At 36.7% G+C, this 15415-nt stretch overlaps 1 protein-coding gene across 4 annotated transcripts in view; it reads right to left on the bottom strand.

Annotated features, from left to right (window-relative positions):
• LOC107659859 (ADP-ribosylation factor-binding protein GGA3-like) overlaps nt 1-11342 on the bottom strand; it is a 12403-nt gene extending 1061 nt beyond the window's left edge. The window contains exons 1-16 of one of the 4 annotated variants that reach the window (XM_016448948.1): nt 11237-11342; nt 10360-10444; nt 10181-10256; nt 9996-10094; nt 9679-9802; nt 9468-9565; nt 8501-8581; nt 4874-5011; nt 4715-4796; nt 4493-4603; nt 4078-4338; nt 3480-3565; nt 3218-3372; nt 2491-2753; nt 2179-2348; nt 1457-1567 (exon numbers count right to left, since the gene is read on the bottom strand). In XM_016448948.1, coding sequence (XP_016304434.1) covers nt 1457-1567; nt 2179-2348; nt 2491-2753; nt 3218-3372; nt 3480-3565; nt 4078-4338; nt 4493-4603; nt 4715-4796; nt 4874-5011; nt 8501-8581; nt 9468-9565; nt 9679-9802; nt 9996-10094; nt 10181-10256; nt 10360-10444; nt 11237-11276 — 1980 coding nt within the window. In that variant the 5' untranslated portion in view covers nt 11277-11342. The remainder of the gene's footprint in view (nt 1-1456; nt 1568-2178; nt 2349-2490; nt 2754-3217; nt 3373-3479; nt 3566-4077; nt 4339-4492; nt 4604-4714; nt 4797-4873; nt 5012-8500; nt 8582-9467; nt 9566-9678; nt 9803-9995; nt 10095-10180; nt 10257-10359; nt 10445-11236) is intronic. The other 3 variants (XM_016448949.1, XM_016448950.1, XM_016448951.1) reach the window with 3 other exon arrangements.
• Nucleotides 11343-15415: the final 4073 nt, after the last annotated feature.

Here is a 15415-nt window from a genome sequence, read left to right as displayed (position 1 = left end):
TTGTATGAAACGCATCTTTCTCACACGATCGACGCATACCAATTTCAACCCATTTGTCCCCTCAACTTGGCAACCTACAGCCCAGTGATGCTGATATGTGCACAGGTAGTACCACGTCAAGGAAACAAGGATCACTGGTAGAAATGGGAGGAGAAGACTCAGGTGGTGCTCCAGTGAAAAAAAAACTAAATATACATGTAAATTTAAATGTATATTTACATGTATAATGAGATATAGCTTACACTTCAAAAGGCTATTTAATTGATTAAATATGAGCTACAAGTTTCAAAGTCAGGTGCTGCGCTGCTTTGTTTACTGAAGTTACCAGGGAAACGGCTATATTCCTGGCAAAATGTGCCACCTGCTGGCAGAGAATGAATTAGCATTTTTCAATAAGCCCTTTTGCTCTTTGTTTAAACCAAAGCCAAAAACGACCCTTATTTTTATGCAGAAAACACGCAGTTGTAAATGTGAACTGGTGGATCGACAAGAAGATAATGAATTATAAAACTCTAAAGATATAGCCTACACTAAGATATATTTATGTTACTAAATGAACAATTGTTAGATAATAATTGTTTAAATTAATATAAAAATAATATAATATAATATAAAAATGGTTATTTTTTACTCCGCCCCCCCTTCCCGTATTTTGGTACCCAAATGTTGACAGGTATGAACAGACATAAAACAAATGCAGTGACATTAAAGGTACAATATGTAAGTTTTCACCGCTAGAGAGTGCGTATTCAAAACAAACAAAGAAACAAAGGCGTATTTTGATGATGCCGTGACTGAGTTGACGTTGTTCATTGTTTGCTCATAACTGGAGTCCCTAATCATGCAGATTTATGCTACAAGCTCTGTGTAGAGTTGTACAGTATGAAAGTTATTTCCCTTAACCAGGGAATTAACGTTCTTAGAATTGACAGACAGTTGACCCTGAGAGGTCAAGTAAATATCTACAGCGGATCTAAATATTTATAATTAATTATAACTAGTTATGATTAATTATTCATATTTCCCCATGAGCTGATTCGCAACACGTTTTCTACAAAACAAAACCGGAAATTGAGGGTGTATGACGTCATTGGCAGGCGACACAATGACACTATAGACACGGTCTGTGTCACTAGTTAAAATTGCTTATTTCTCTGGATTTAAACATTCTTCGAAATATTTGGGATAATGTAAGTACACTAAGTCAGCAAAATATATAACACTGTTCTAGTGGTTTTTGGATATTTTAATAAAAAAATCTTACATATTGTGCCTTTAAGTTACTTCTCTTTAATAAATGTCTTGATAATGCTGAGACAAGTGTCTTTTTGAGGACAAATTTGCACCCAGAAGTAAGCTAAATCTAGCAAAACCAATTTTGAGGATGTCCTCATTTGTGAAATTTGTTTTATGATAGCATTTTCATAGTAAAGTAAACAAGTGTTTCTTTCTTCACCTTCAGTGGGTTAGCCAGCAGCATGATCTGAGTGATGGAACTGGGGGGCATGAAGGGGTTAAAAGGGGCCATTTCTGTTCCAGAAGGGGGCTGCAGCTTCACTCTCATAGACTGTCAATCACAAAGTAGACAGGTAACTAAAAGTCAAAAATGAATGAACTGCAAACATGAAATCAAAAGCTACTCAGAACTGCAAAATCCATAGAGTAAAAATGCTTGTTTATTACAAAACAGTAACTGTGTACTGTTTGGATCAATTTAACCCTTGTGTGGTGTTCATATTTTTGTTATTCAGACAATGTTCGTGGGTCTGGTGGACCTGCTGCATTTTTGGGTTTTTAATTCAACGCAATCAAAAATGTTATGTTAAAATACTCAACAGATGTTTACTTCATCCCAATTACAAGTAATATAAACAGCATATTAAACCGCCACAACCTTGTGCGGGAATGGCAGGGGCAGAAACATAAAACTCATACACACACACACACAGCAGGTCCAGACAGGAGGAGGACAGAGTGAAGGTACACAGATTCCACACTTTTATTAGCCCCGGGTCCAGTGGGGGGTGTAGAGGTATCATTTATTTATTTATTTTTTGATAAAAAATGAAAACGGGTCCCACAGACCCGAACACCGTACAAGGGTTAAATGATATATGGAAAACTATTATTGTTAAACCTTCAGTAAAACATTAAAAAATACATTCTGCTCCCTCTCACCTTTGGCACAGCAGCCTGAAGCACTATGTTCCTCACCAACAGAGGTGCTGTGTTCAGCATTGACACCACAATCACCAGAACATCAGGGCGACCAAGCGGGTGGTCAGAAGCAAAGTGCAACAACACACGAACACCGTCCTTATCGTAGGCTGTCACTGGACCCTCCTTACCTGTGAAAAGATAAAAGTAAAAAACACACCGTACTAAGCCAAACAGGCAAGTAATTAATCTGGAATACCTGATATAGTTCTCTAATATCAGAACAAAACGAACCTTTAATCAACAGCATCCACATTTATTTATTGGCCTTACTTGGTTTAATGGCCTCCAGTTGGACAAAGACACTGGTCAGGGAGATATCCGAGCCTGAGGGTGACTGACTGGTGGGCCAGGTTGGAGAGAGGGATCTGAAGAGAGGGCTGTCTGGCGCAAAGCTCTGAGGTTTGGCAGAGGTTAAAGCAGAAGGGACTGGTGTTATTCCAGCGGGCAAACTCAATGTGGTTAATGCAGGATGGATGTTCTCTTCCCCAGCTCTAAGTTCTCTGCTACCCAAGCTTGAATAATTGGACTGGCTGCTTCATACAGAAAAAAGCAAACAATTAGTTGTGTTTAAAAGAAATGAGGCATTGCACCACCAGCTTTGATTCATAATTAAAGGCTCTAATAATACAATGTGCAAGCTGTGCCCATTTACTTCCATGTATGAATGCTAATATTAAACTGCTTCATTTGTGAACAACTTGCATTTACCAATGACATCAATCCAACACACTAGAATATATTTCAAAATGTATTTATTCCTGTGATAAGAAAGCTGAATTTTGACCAGCCATTACTCCAGTCTTCAATGTCACATCCTTCAGAAATCATTTTAATATGCTGATTGCTATGCTCAAGAAACCTCTTATCATCATTATCATAGTTGAAAATGGTTGCTCATAAAGTGTAATGAACCTTTCTGATTCTGAAAACCCCAATGCTTTTTCTTTTTTTTTTATCAATACTACTTCTACTTTATTTTATTTAATCCTCTCACTACCTAGCCTTGTCCAAGTCCAGCATGGCAAAATCTCTGCAGCTCTGCTGGAGGGAGTCTTCAAAGATTGATGTAGCTTCAGAGGCAGGTGGCACTGTTGAGATGAGAGGATGTAGGGGAGCAGAGCTGCAGAGTAGTTCAATCACTGATTTGGAAGTCTGTCACAAAATAATAATAATAATTGTATAAGTACATATCAAATATCGTAAGATACAGATTTTCTAAGCATATTTAACTTATATATCCAGCACTCTTGTAATCTTACTTGTGAAGAAATCCACTGATTGCTTTGAGCTTCTTTTGTATTCCTTTCTGCCGACTTGCTTGAGTTTGAGTCCAGATTAGTAAGGTCTGAAAAGTAGTCATTTTGAAGTGTTCATTTTAAACATTTTAAAGACTGTATTAAACCAAAAAATGAAGCCTGGGTGACTGTTTGATACTTATTGAATTTAAACTCATTCTTATATAAAACTCGTAAAATAAATGTAAACTAGATACTGTTTTCTATTTTAACATTCTAAATTGTATTTTTTTCTGTAATGCCAAAGCTCAATTTTCAGCAGCTATTACATACAGTCTTCAGTGTCACATGATTCTTCTGCTGTATTCTAATAAAGTTTTCTGCTGTATCACAGAAAAAAAAACAATGAACATGCTTTTCATTTCTGAATTTAAATTTTATATTATAAAGTGTTTACATTTTTATATTATGAAGTGTTATCAGGATTTTTGATGAACAAATTTTGGAGAACAGCATTTATTTGAAATGGAAATCTCACTGACACCAAACTTCTGAACGGTAATGTATTACATTAATAAAATATAAATTATACACTGCAAAAGTTCTATAAAGCCATTTTTACCTAATGAATCAAGTTTGTCATCTAGAAGAGAAAAACTGCTGGGAAGCTGGCTTGGTGGAGGACTGATCTGGAAACTTGACCCAGAGGACGTGTTGGAAGAGGAAGGCTGAGCTCCAACTAAAGGAGTAAGTGTAAGGAGGTCAGCTGGTAGAGAATCGGAGTGCTGAGTTGATGTCAAAACATGTTTAAGGGGCGAAGGGGTCCCAGAGTCCAAATCAGCCAAATTAATCAAAATTTCAGAAGAGGTTCTGTCAGTGGTGCCTAAACAAATTAAAAACATGAACTCACACTGAATTGCATTTTCAGGGCAGTAGTCTCATAAATCATGCAAGCTCTGTGGATGATTCAGATACCAAAAAAATTTAATTAATACATTAAGTAATGAAGTGTAACAATTCTAGTACATTATACATACGTTCTGAAGCAATTGATCCTGGCAAGTCAATCATAATGGTCTGTCCTTCAACAATCTTTTTATAGGAGTTGATGACTCGTGAGAGATCATCACTAGCGTGCAAAATATCACCTGCACCAAAGAAAAATAGAAAAGCACATCTAAAAGAGTGGACGTTTAGTTATTTCTAATATATTATCGGCTGAAGACCTCAATGAGTTTTTGCTTACTGATGTGTATTACCTAAGGCACTGTCATCATCATCTGTCTCAGTGGCAAGTCTGAAGACAGCAGTTCTAAGTTTTTCACAGTCATTATACAGATCCTATGAACAAAGCAAGTTGCACATGGTCAGATACATTTAATTGTAGCAGGGACCACATCTAAACTCAGGTGTCTTACCTTTAGAAGTTCTTTGTCTTCTTGCGTTGACTCATCTCTTTTGAAATGACTTAGCATTTCATTAAGGAGCTTTACACTGTTGTTCACCTCCTCTAGGATGCTGACACGATGGGAAACTTTCTGCTGTAGAACCACATCCTGAAAGCAAAGCAAGACGGCTATAAGCCATGTGACAAATCTATTCTTCTTTCAAGCACAACGATTAAGGGAGTAAACAAAATGATCAATGATGACAAATGTGAATTTATTTAAAAATACACTAAACATGCTTTTAAAAACAATGAGCAAGTTGTTTTCTGAATTAAAAATCTTTTTTTTCTTTTGGTATAGTTTGGTATAATATTGTATTATTATTTCTTAGAAAAGTATATTGGATTAAAACTACTAATTATTATAAAAAAAAAATCACAAAATCGGTATGCAGGAAAAAAAAAAACGAAAATACAAATATAACAGACCATTATGGCTGTGTGTCAGGGTCAGTAAGTCTATTAAAATTTCAATATTTTGATATTATGATATTATGAAAGTATTTTATGAATATGTCATGGGGTGCATCTCCCCCAAACACAGTTACATTTATATTTAAATGTATATTTATATTTTAATAACATTTAACAATGATTACACATTATGTGTTCACTAATGTCTGTTCAGTGACTAAATTAAAAATGTCGTTACTTTTTACATGCAAGTCATTAAATTTATTTATTATTTCTTGGAAATGATGTAAACATTCTTCAGATCCATATGATTTGAACTAGGGCTGGGCGATTTTGCAAAAAATGTTAATCTTGATTTTCCCAGAATGTTTGACAGATTCTTAACTAGTCAACTTGAAAATGTAACTACAACATGATTCAAGTTACTTTTTCTTTATTAACCCTCTAGTTAAAGAAAATTTTATTCCAAGTGCAGCACACATGAAGTTGTCAACATGATGTAAATGTTAAACAAATCACTTGTTAAATATCTTTGCAGAAAAGATGCAAAAACTACAACTACATATTGTACAAACTTGTCTTATACATATAATGTGTTCAGAAATAATACGAGGAAAATTATTTTAGAAAATCTCAAAAGTCAAGGTAATTCAAATTCAAAATGACTGAAGGTATAACACCAGTAGACTTTTTATTAAAGCTGCAGTCCATAAGTTTTGCCTCTTTGTCGCCATCTCTGTTTGAAAACCTGCAATTGCAGCTGTGTGCGGAATTATTTTACTTGCATGGGTCGTGCACCGGCACAGCTCCAGCGCGGATGAATCTAATGTTTTGAGGAGGAGTGTGTGTAGCAGTCAGTCACCGCACCGGTGTGGATATTTACTGTACTACGCAATCACAGATTCTAGCCTACCTCTTGGAATATATGACCCAAATAAGAATTTTCACCGTCATCTGAACAAGTAACAAGTCTGCCACGTTTGTTCTGACCAACTGAGGAAAAAAGCATTACAATAAATCGCGCTACCAATGGTGATTTAATCTAAAGATCAGTTAGCTGATATCACATCAAACGGTGCAAATTATTATTATTGTTATACTTGAACAACATCAGCATTGCGTGACTATGAGTATAGTGTGTATTAGTGTGTAGATTTCAGTTTCTGCACAGTCTAATCTCTAATTGTCATACCATTCGAATTTCATATTAAGAAATTATTTTACCCAAAAAGTTAATTATGCTCCCTTCGAACTGGTTGTCTTTAAAATACAAATCTTGTGTAATCCCAGACTATCTGTAATCAGAAGCACATTTAAAACTGGAATATAATTTAATTTCATTCACATGTGTTTCATAAACACATAATCCTTTCTGAATTCATAAACACATAATCCTTTCTGGATCAAAATGATACATTTAATTATTCTGGCTGTTGTGAGAAAAGGCTATAAACGATCGGCCACCTGCAGGGTCCTCACATGCGATAGCCTAGTAGCCGGGACAACTTCTTTATGTTTACAGACGTGACGTAATGACGCAGTGCCATGCTCGAATTTCCCGTGAACACCTACCTGTACCACTCAAATTTCCATTGTTTTTTCTGTGTAAACATGGATGTGTTTGACTGTTGTGCTCTTGCAGTGTCTCATGCATGAAATGCCATTCTAAAAACACTGCGCTCAAGTTAAAAGAAGTTCACTCCCATCTTCTTGCATGTTTTACCTATTCCACTGTCCGAGTCGCATCTTCGTCAAAACAAAAGCGCTGTGTGAATGACGCCTAGCGCTAAATTTATGGTCCTTCACAGAGCGCATCACACGTGAGCAGTTAATCACGTGCGCCGACATGTGGTTGGATCGTTCTTTTCTCTTTACGTTTTTTACGGTATATTGTCAAAGTGACTAATTCTAACATTTGGTAATATTTCTATTCAAAATCGCGATTCCTCAATTTCTAAAAAATAAAATCGTGGCAAAACAATAAATTCGAATTAAGCCCCATGCAGACTACAATATTTTGCCACGATCTGCTTGACGTAGGGTGTCGTGGGGATTCGTATACGACAATGGGCGTCGGGACGCACGATTCAATCGTTTCATCTCGTGTAGTGTGTCATAGTGCACTACACCTCTGCGAACTGCACGACAAGTTCCATCACAGCTATGACACTGGCCAATAGGAGCACAGAAGCGCCTTTGCACAGGCTTTCTAACATGCCGAAACGAAAGGGAGACAATGGTATCGGTCCTGCTAGGTGTAACTTTACAATAGAGGAAAATGTTTGTGGAGCTACGGCAACAATACTCCTGCATTTATGATGAGGGACTACTGCAACACAGTGAAAAAAGGTAAAATAAAAACTATTTTACCTCCGTTCTCGTTGACAGTCCATACCGTCTAGGGCTGCACGATAAATCGCATGCTATATTTAATGCTCATCTTGTCAGTAAAGCTGGTTCTGTAATCAGAGGTAAATCTCCATCACGTGCGGGCTTTCGCATTGAGCAGCATTAACTACACAGAGCCGTTGTTCACTGACGAGCTGTGCAAAACCACGATCATATTCGCACGATTTTTTGCGCAGCTCGTCAGTTAACAACGGCTCTGTGTAGTTAATGCTGCTCAATGTGAAAGCACGCAGGTGATGGAGATTTACCGCTGATTACAGAACCGGCTTTACTGACAAGATGCGCAGCCCTAATACCATCCTCTTCATGCCATCCAGATTTGTGTCCATTGTCAGGGTTTCTTTCTTTTTTGAGCTTTTCTGATGACAAGACAGGGCAAAACAGCTGTTTCCTAGCCATTGTTTGCTTACGCTCATAGCACCTTCTGTCTTGTCCCGCGCTATTGATGACAGCACGCATGTTGTTAATGACGGCATGCGATGAATGGTCGGGTAGCATCATATAGTCTGACATGTTTCTTGTTCATAACACGACAAGATTTTATGAGTCAAAATCACATAATCTGACACAGTGACTGTCGTAACTGACAAAAATTGTGTAGTCTGAACGGGGCTTTAATCGATAAAATCGGGAAAATCGCCCAGCCCTAATTTGAACTAGATTTTTAAATTATTTTCTTACTTGTCACTGACCCCAAAATATTTGTTTCCTAACATATATTCTCTTAAATTAGTAATACTAATACATAAGTATAAAATTATCCAATAATCCTCACCTCTTTGACCATGTTTTTGATAATGCGGTTGGCTTCTTGAAGATCCTCTGGCTTTTTACTTTTAAGAAGTTCTGCAAGACGCTGCAGGGACAATTTTTAATTTTTTTAAAGACAATGGTTTAAAACTTTACAAGACATGTACTGGCTCACACTGTGGTCAAAACAGTTCCCCATAAAACAATATTCCAGGCTCAGTACAAGTTAAGCAAGAGGTTAAAAGTAGAACTGTAAAGGCCCGTTCACACCAAGCACGATAACTATAAAGATAATAAAGATATAGTTCTAAAAATCGTACTCAATAGTAAAACATAGCAGAGTTCACACCACAGCTATAACGATAAAGGCACAGAGAAACGATATCGTTGTAATCACTTTCAGAACGATTGTTTTTCCAGCTGATGAACGATGAAAACACTGACAGCCAATCAGAATCAATCCTGCTGTGATGAGCTCAAGAGTTTAAAGCGACAGATGCACGTGTGCTTAGAATAAACAGACGATATCCTTGGCTGGTGTGGACGCTAATATCCTTATCTTTATAGTTATCTTTATAGTTATCGTTCTTGATGTGAACGGGGCTTAAGGCATTTTATTTCATAAAAGCACTCGCATTGACTTTTCTGTTGAAATTTGAGCTAAAACCATTTTTTATTATTTTTATGGCCTTAAGTTGTCAAAGCAACAAAATGGTAAAATTGGACGTAGCTCCTCCCTGAACAGGTTAGTAAATAATTTTGTCAGACTAAAATCATTTTAACACACTGTGGCTACACATTTGAAACAGCAATTATTTTAGCATTTATGTTATTCAATTCCAGTGAAGTTGTATCACTTCAATTGTAGGTTCCATTGTAGCTTTGTAAACTGTAAGCAAGAAACTAATTTAATGGCACAATTTAATTAAGCTTTAATAGTACTGAACCCGGAATATTCGTTTAATCTCTGATACTGTAATGTGCTTCTTCACCTTGGTCTTTTCCTTATTGTCAAACACTGGATTCTTGGGCTTTGGCGAGGGAATGAGGGTCTTGTCCTCAGGAATCACTGGGTCTTCTGCTACAATGCCTGAGAAAGAATGTGGTAAAGATTGAACAAGACAGGCTAGCAAATTTGGAACACAGAAATGAAGTAGGTGATATTCCTATAAAAGTAAATGTTTATATTTGTGATGAAAGAACCTTGCTTCTTTAGCATTTGATAGGCCTCTATGATCTTTGCCTCATCGGGTAACGCAACTGACCAGCTGTAAAGCAACTCTATTACTTTAGTCTTCACTTGTTCAGATACTCTGTCTCCCAAATACTGTAGGATAAAAAGCATAAATAAGATCATATAAGGTATATAAGTTACATTATAGAGACATTAAAACATTTCATGTGTTGATTTTTCTGTATTAAATGGTTAGTTTACTTTTAAAAAAGCAAAAGCAAGCAAAATGAAAGCAAGAAAGTCATACAGGTTTGAAATGAGTAAATGAAGACAAAATTGTCATTACCTTTGGTGAAACTACTTTGATGAGTTCATTTAAAAATCTAAATTTTCCAACTTCATTATAAAATCTTCTCCCACAGTTCTTCATGCAAGCTTCTAAAACCTAATTAAGATCTGAATTTAGTTAGTCATTTTATTAAAAAATATATATTTTTGTTTAATTTAAGAGACGGAAGGAGATAAACTCACAGTTAGTGCTTGTAATGATTCCCGGTCTTGAGGCGACTGGATTTTATGTGCTAATAATCTGACCGAGATCTGTGGGCTGTAAGATACAGACAAAATTCTCACTTGATTCACGAGAGGAAACACAAACATAGTGTCCTCATGTATTAGTTTCATATACCAGTTATACAAGGTAAACATACCCCTCAAGTTCTTTATTGATTTGGTCGCAGAACCCAGTGATGTACTCCCACTCCTCCTGTTTGTTGGAAGGATTGGTGGCTTTGTCTAACAAGAAAAATCTCACTAATATCACAATTTTCAAACAAAAACTAAATAGCATTACTTATCAGTTGTTACTCTTATTCTTTACTTTTGTTTCCCAAAAATTTGAATTACCAAATTATTAAATAAGGTCATGATAAATCTAAATTTGTGCATTTAGCATATGTTTTCATCCCAAGAGACTTAGGATAGAAGCAAGCCATTTGTCACAGAGGCAACACTAATCACAGTGTATGATTCCACGTTTATTTTGAAGTTTACATTAATTAAACTGTTCACATTTCGTATACTATTTACATTACATTTAACTGTACAACATGCCAATGAAGGTTAAGACAACATGTTTGGTTTTCTACATAAAACTGAAGCAACTGTTTTAGAGATAATAAAGAAGTGTTCAGTTAAACTGTTTTAGGCAACAGCAGTTCAAAAGGAGCTTAATAATGGTAGATGACAGATGAGCTTGCAAATCACAAATGCGTCTGTGTCTCAAAACCTAGTGAGCCGCCTAAGTAACCTAGACATTTAGGTGCATAATAGACGCGTTCGAACGTTCGGTTCGACCCAAATATTCTGCTGAATTGGAACGCACCTATCACACCTAAAAATGCAGTCTAGGAAGGATCAGTTTATATTCCGTCTAACCATCATGACATCATGTAAGTCTAAATATCACAGAGACTCCATGACAAAACAACTGGTCACAAACAGCATCTGGATGTGACTGCTTGTCTTAAAGCCGTTACAGAGTACAATTAAATCGTATTCTACTAATGTATTAGCATAACAACTCACTTAGCCATGACTCCAGTGACACTCCTCCCGGATCCGCCATGATCACACAGTTGCATAGCTGACTACAGCGAGCTACACATTCCCGTCATGTGACATTCTCGTTCTTCTCAAGTAGGGCTCTTCTTCTTCGTCTTCTTCTTCTTCTTCTAACAACGTTTTACGGCGGATGGCAAACCAACTTCTGGTGCAATAGGTTGTTTGCACATGACGTCACTGATGACGCGAAATGCAGCCGGAGGTCAGGAAGTGATTTTTCTCTCCGCAGGAATCACTAGCAGAAACATGCCTGTGTTTTGCGTTGTTTATGGATGCTCAAATCGACCAAACCGAGAACCCACAAGGAGCTTTTATCGTGTACGAAAATGTGTTGTTCATAAGTGGGGAAAAGTCAAGAAATTGACTGAAAAACGCAGGAAAAAGTGTCTTGTAAACGGTCGGGAGGAGCGGAGCCCGATAATGCTCGTGTGTGCAAATGGTTAATATAAGATATAATAATATATTAAGATATTAATAAAGATATAAATAGATTGGGCTGCCACCTCTCATGCATTCAGAATTCACTCAGTGCTAAATGCCACACGTAGACACGATGTAAATAAGATATTATTTGCAGTTCAGAAAGCTTCACTGATTATAAAGGAACATCGTGAGATTGTGATCAATTGAAGTGAATGACAGCTTGTTAGTGATTATATGGAAGCGCTCTTTGCTGGCTTTCTAGGCTATAATCGATTCAGAATTTGAATACAATCGTATAAGGGGATCTCTCTTCAACCACCACGCTATTACAAGAGAAAGGTATTGATATTCACAACATGTTGGACGTGATCCTTATGTTATAAAGGTTTTTAAACTAAATTGAAATACTTGCCTGCCATTAAGGCGATGGATATAGGCTAAGCAACTAACCCTGATTGTAAACAAACTATTTCGAAAGTGAATCCCGTATTTATATGAGGGATGCGGGATAGATGTCACTCCTGAAACGTTGCTGCATGTACAGGGTATGTGGTATATTTATAAAGATATAAATAGATTGGGCTGCTATATATATATAGCGCTTTCATTGAATTGCTGCACACCCAACGCGCCTTACAATCGTATGAGGGGATCTCTCTTCATCAACCACCACGCTATTACAAGAGAAAGGTATTGATAATCATAACATGTTGGACGTGCTTATGTTACAAAGAGGAGCGATTTTTAAACTTTGAACATCCATAAACAACGCAAAACACAGGCATTTTGAGTTTCTGCTAGTGATTTCTATGGAGAAAAATCACTTCCTGCCCTCCAGCTGCATGTCGCGCGTCATCAGAATCACGTGATTGCAAACAACCTATAAGCAACTAATATATATATATATATATAATATATAAAACACACACATTCCTAAATTCTCCTGATTAATCCTATTTCTTTAATGTATTTAACAATAGCTCAAGTAGGGCTAGCTGCAGCCTGCGGTGGACAGCCAACCCCGCCCACATCCACGTGTGACGTCAGAAGTCACGCCCATCCCGATACAACCCCGCCCACGTCCGAGTGTGACGTCGAAGCCACGCCCATATTAATAACGTCATCTTGTGATTTCCCTATCCCAAACCCGGAAGTATGTCCAAGCAATTTATGGAAGTTTTGGGGATCTGAATAAAATAATATTGTCCTGCGTTTTACTAATAAAAGTTTTCTTATTTTTGTAAAGGATGTCAAGGGTTAAAATGGCACAACTTAAATCTAATATTTAATATGTCTAATATACGGAGCTGATTTCGTCATCATAAGCCCCTAAAACGCTTGCATTGATCAGGGTGTACTCACACTAGGCGTTTTGAACCGTGCCCGAGCGCGTTTGACCCCCAAAGCCCGGTTCGTTTGACTAGTGTGAGCGCTCCGTGCCGCGCTCGGGCGCGGTTCGTTTAGCCGGCCCTGGCCCGGTTGGAAGAGGTGGGCCAGGGCACGGTTCGGTTGGGCTCGGGCGCGGTACGCACGCAGTGTGAGCGCTAACCGCGCCGGAGCACGGAACAGATACTATTTTGTGTGCGCTACTGTCATCATTACGACCGCGGCATAAACATATTCTATTTCTACTACTACACTACACTTTTCAATTAATTTAATTTAATCAAGTATATTTAGGTTTATAATGGCTCTGGTTCGTACCTTATTGATTAACAGGAAATGTAGTTTGCAAGAAAGCTGCAAATGATTTCATTAACGTCAGCTGCCTCCGTAATAATTTTCTGACACATACAAGTGAAAATCAATGCACGGCATAAATTATAAATTAATTATTCGGCAGAATATTAGCGAAAGTAGTTTTCTCCGTTATCTCACGACGTAAGCGTGCTCCGGCCCGGAATGTTTAGAGCAAGTGTGAGTAATGCCATGAAAACTTTATGCAATTTTCTTCCTTTTTTTCTCTGGCAGCTAATAATGTGAATTTGATAATGTGAATATTTAATACCTCGTGTTCTTGTGGCATTTAATTAATAAAGCATTAATAAGAAGGACTCAAATACAACCGTATTCTGCTGCTGTGTGAACGTGGCCAATACTAATGATGATGTAGAAACTGTTGAACATTTATTTCTTTATTGTAATTTGGTTAATTCATTTTGGACTGAAGTAGGTAATTGGATAAAACAAAGAGTATCTATTACTTGGCACATGGTGAAATTTGGAGTGCATTTGGTGGACAAAACTGTAGACTTTGTTGTAAATTGTTTACTTTTTATATTAAAATTCTTTATTCACAAATGTAAAAAAAAAAAAAAAAAAAAGTTCCCAAGTGTGAGTGCACTTGCGGGGGAGTGGGGATAATCGCAATCGGGCTAGTGCCTAGTGTGAGTAATGTAGGCTAATTGTTAATTAAAACTATGAAACCTTACCGTGTTCATTTATGTGATGAGATAAATTCACATTTATTACGATCGATTTTGACCTACCCAAGGCAAATTGAAATGTATCAAATTTAAAGGGGACAATTAGATTTTGGCATTGTAAAAGTATGTAAAATTATTGTAAAAGTTGGTGTTGTATAACTGTCATTTAATTTTCTAAAGATCTATTCCACTTATCATAAAGTGTTAACATTTGAATGACAAAATCAAGTTCTCCATATGCAGTAGGCTACACACACATAGGCTGAATAAAGATTGCTTGCATTGATAGATTACGTAAGTAACATGACATTGACCTTCAGGCCTTGTTCATCACAACTTGATATGAAATGTGTCCAGGTCCTCCACATACTTAAAGATGAATAAAAAAGACATCCATTGTTTCATTGGGTATTTTTATATTTATTATTTTACAAAAATAATTAAATGTAAAATTTTACAAAAAATATACACTACCAGTCAAAAGTTTTTGAACAGTAAGATTTTTATTGTTTTTTAAAGAAGTCTCTTCTGCTCACCAAGCCTGCATTTATTTGATCCAAAATACAGCAAAAACAGTAACATTGTTAATAATGTAATAATTGTTATTGTTAAAAGCTTTTGTAACATTATACATTATACCATTCCAAAGCTTGGAATCAGTATATATATATATATATATATATATATACACAATGCTGTGAAAAGGTTTTTGCCCCCTTCCTGTTTTTTTTTATTTTTTGCATATTTGTCACACTTAAAAGATTCAGATCATCGAACAAATTTTAATATTACACAAAGATAACTCAATTAAGGTCAGTGTTCATGATTCAACAATAAGAAAGAGACTGGGCAAAAACGGCATCCATGGGAGAGTTCCAAGGCAAAAGCCATTGCTGACCAAAAAGAACACAAAGGCTTGCATTATCTTCGTGTAATATCAAAATTTGTTTGATGATCTGAATCTTTTAAGTGTGACAAATATGCAAAAAAATAAAACAACAGGAAGGGGGCAAAAACCTTTTCACAGCACTGTATATATTAGGGGGGGGATTATAGAAATTAATACTTTTATTTAGCAAGGATGCAATTTCCTTGCTCTAATAGATCATCCGATTCTCGCCCCAGGTAGTCTTTGATGACATTGTTGATTTTTACTGTCCATCTGGAGAAAGGCAGGCCCTGTCACCTCCCCACAGAATAACCCACGATGACTCTGTACCACGCTGGACCAATGTCCCTTACAAACTTCCACTTTATGTCCTCTTGGCGCTCCTGTTAAAAATAGAGAATACAT

This window comes from Sinocyclocheilus anshuiensis, unplaced genomic scaffold (assembly GCF_001515605.1).
Source record: "Sinocyclocheilus anshuiensis isolate Anshui unplaced genomic scaffold, SAMN03320099.WGS_v1.1 scaffold1405, whole genome shotgun sequence".
NCBI lineage: Eukaryota > Metazoa > Chordata > Actinopteri > Cypriniformes > Cyprinidae > Sinocyclocheilus > Sinocyclocheilus anshuiensis.
The sequence above is the reverse complement of the archived record's forward strand: the minus strand, read 5'-3'. Positions and strand labels throughout refer to the sequence as shown.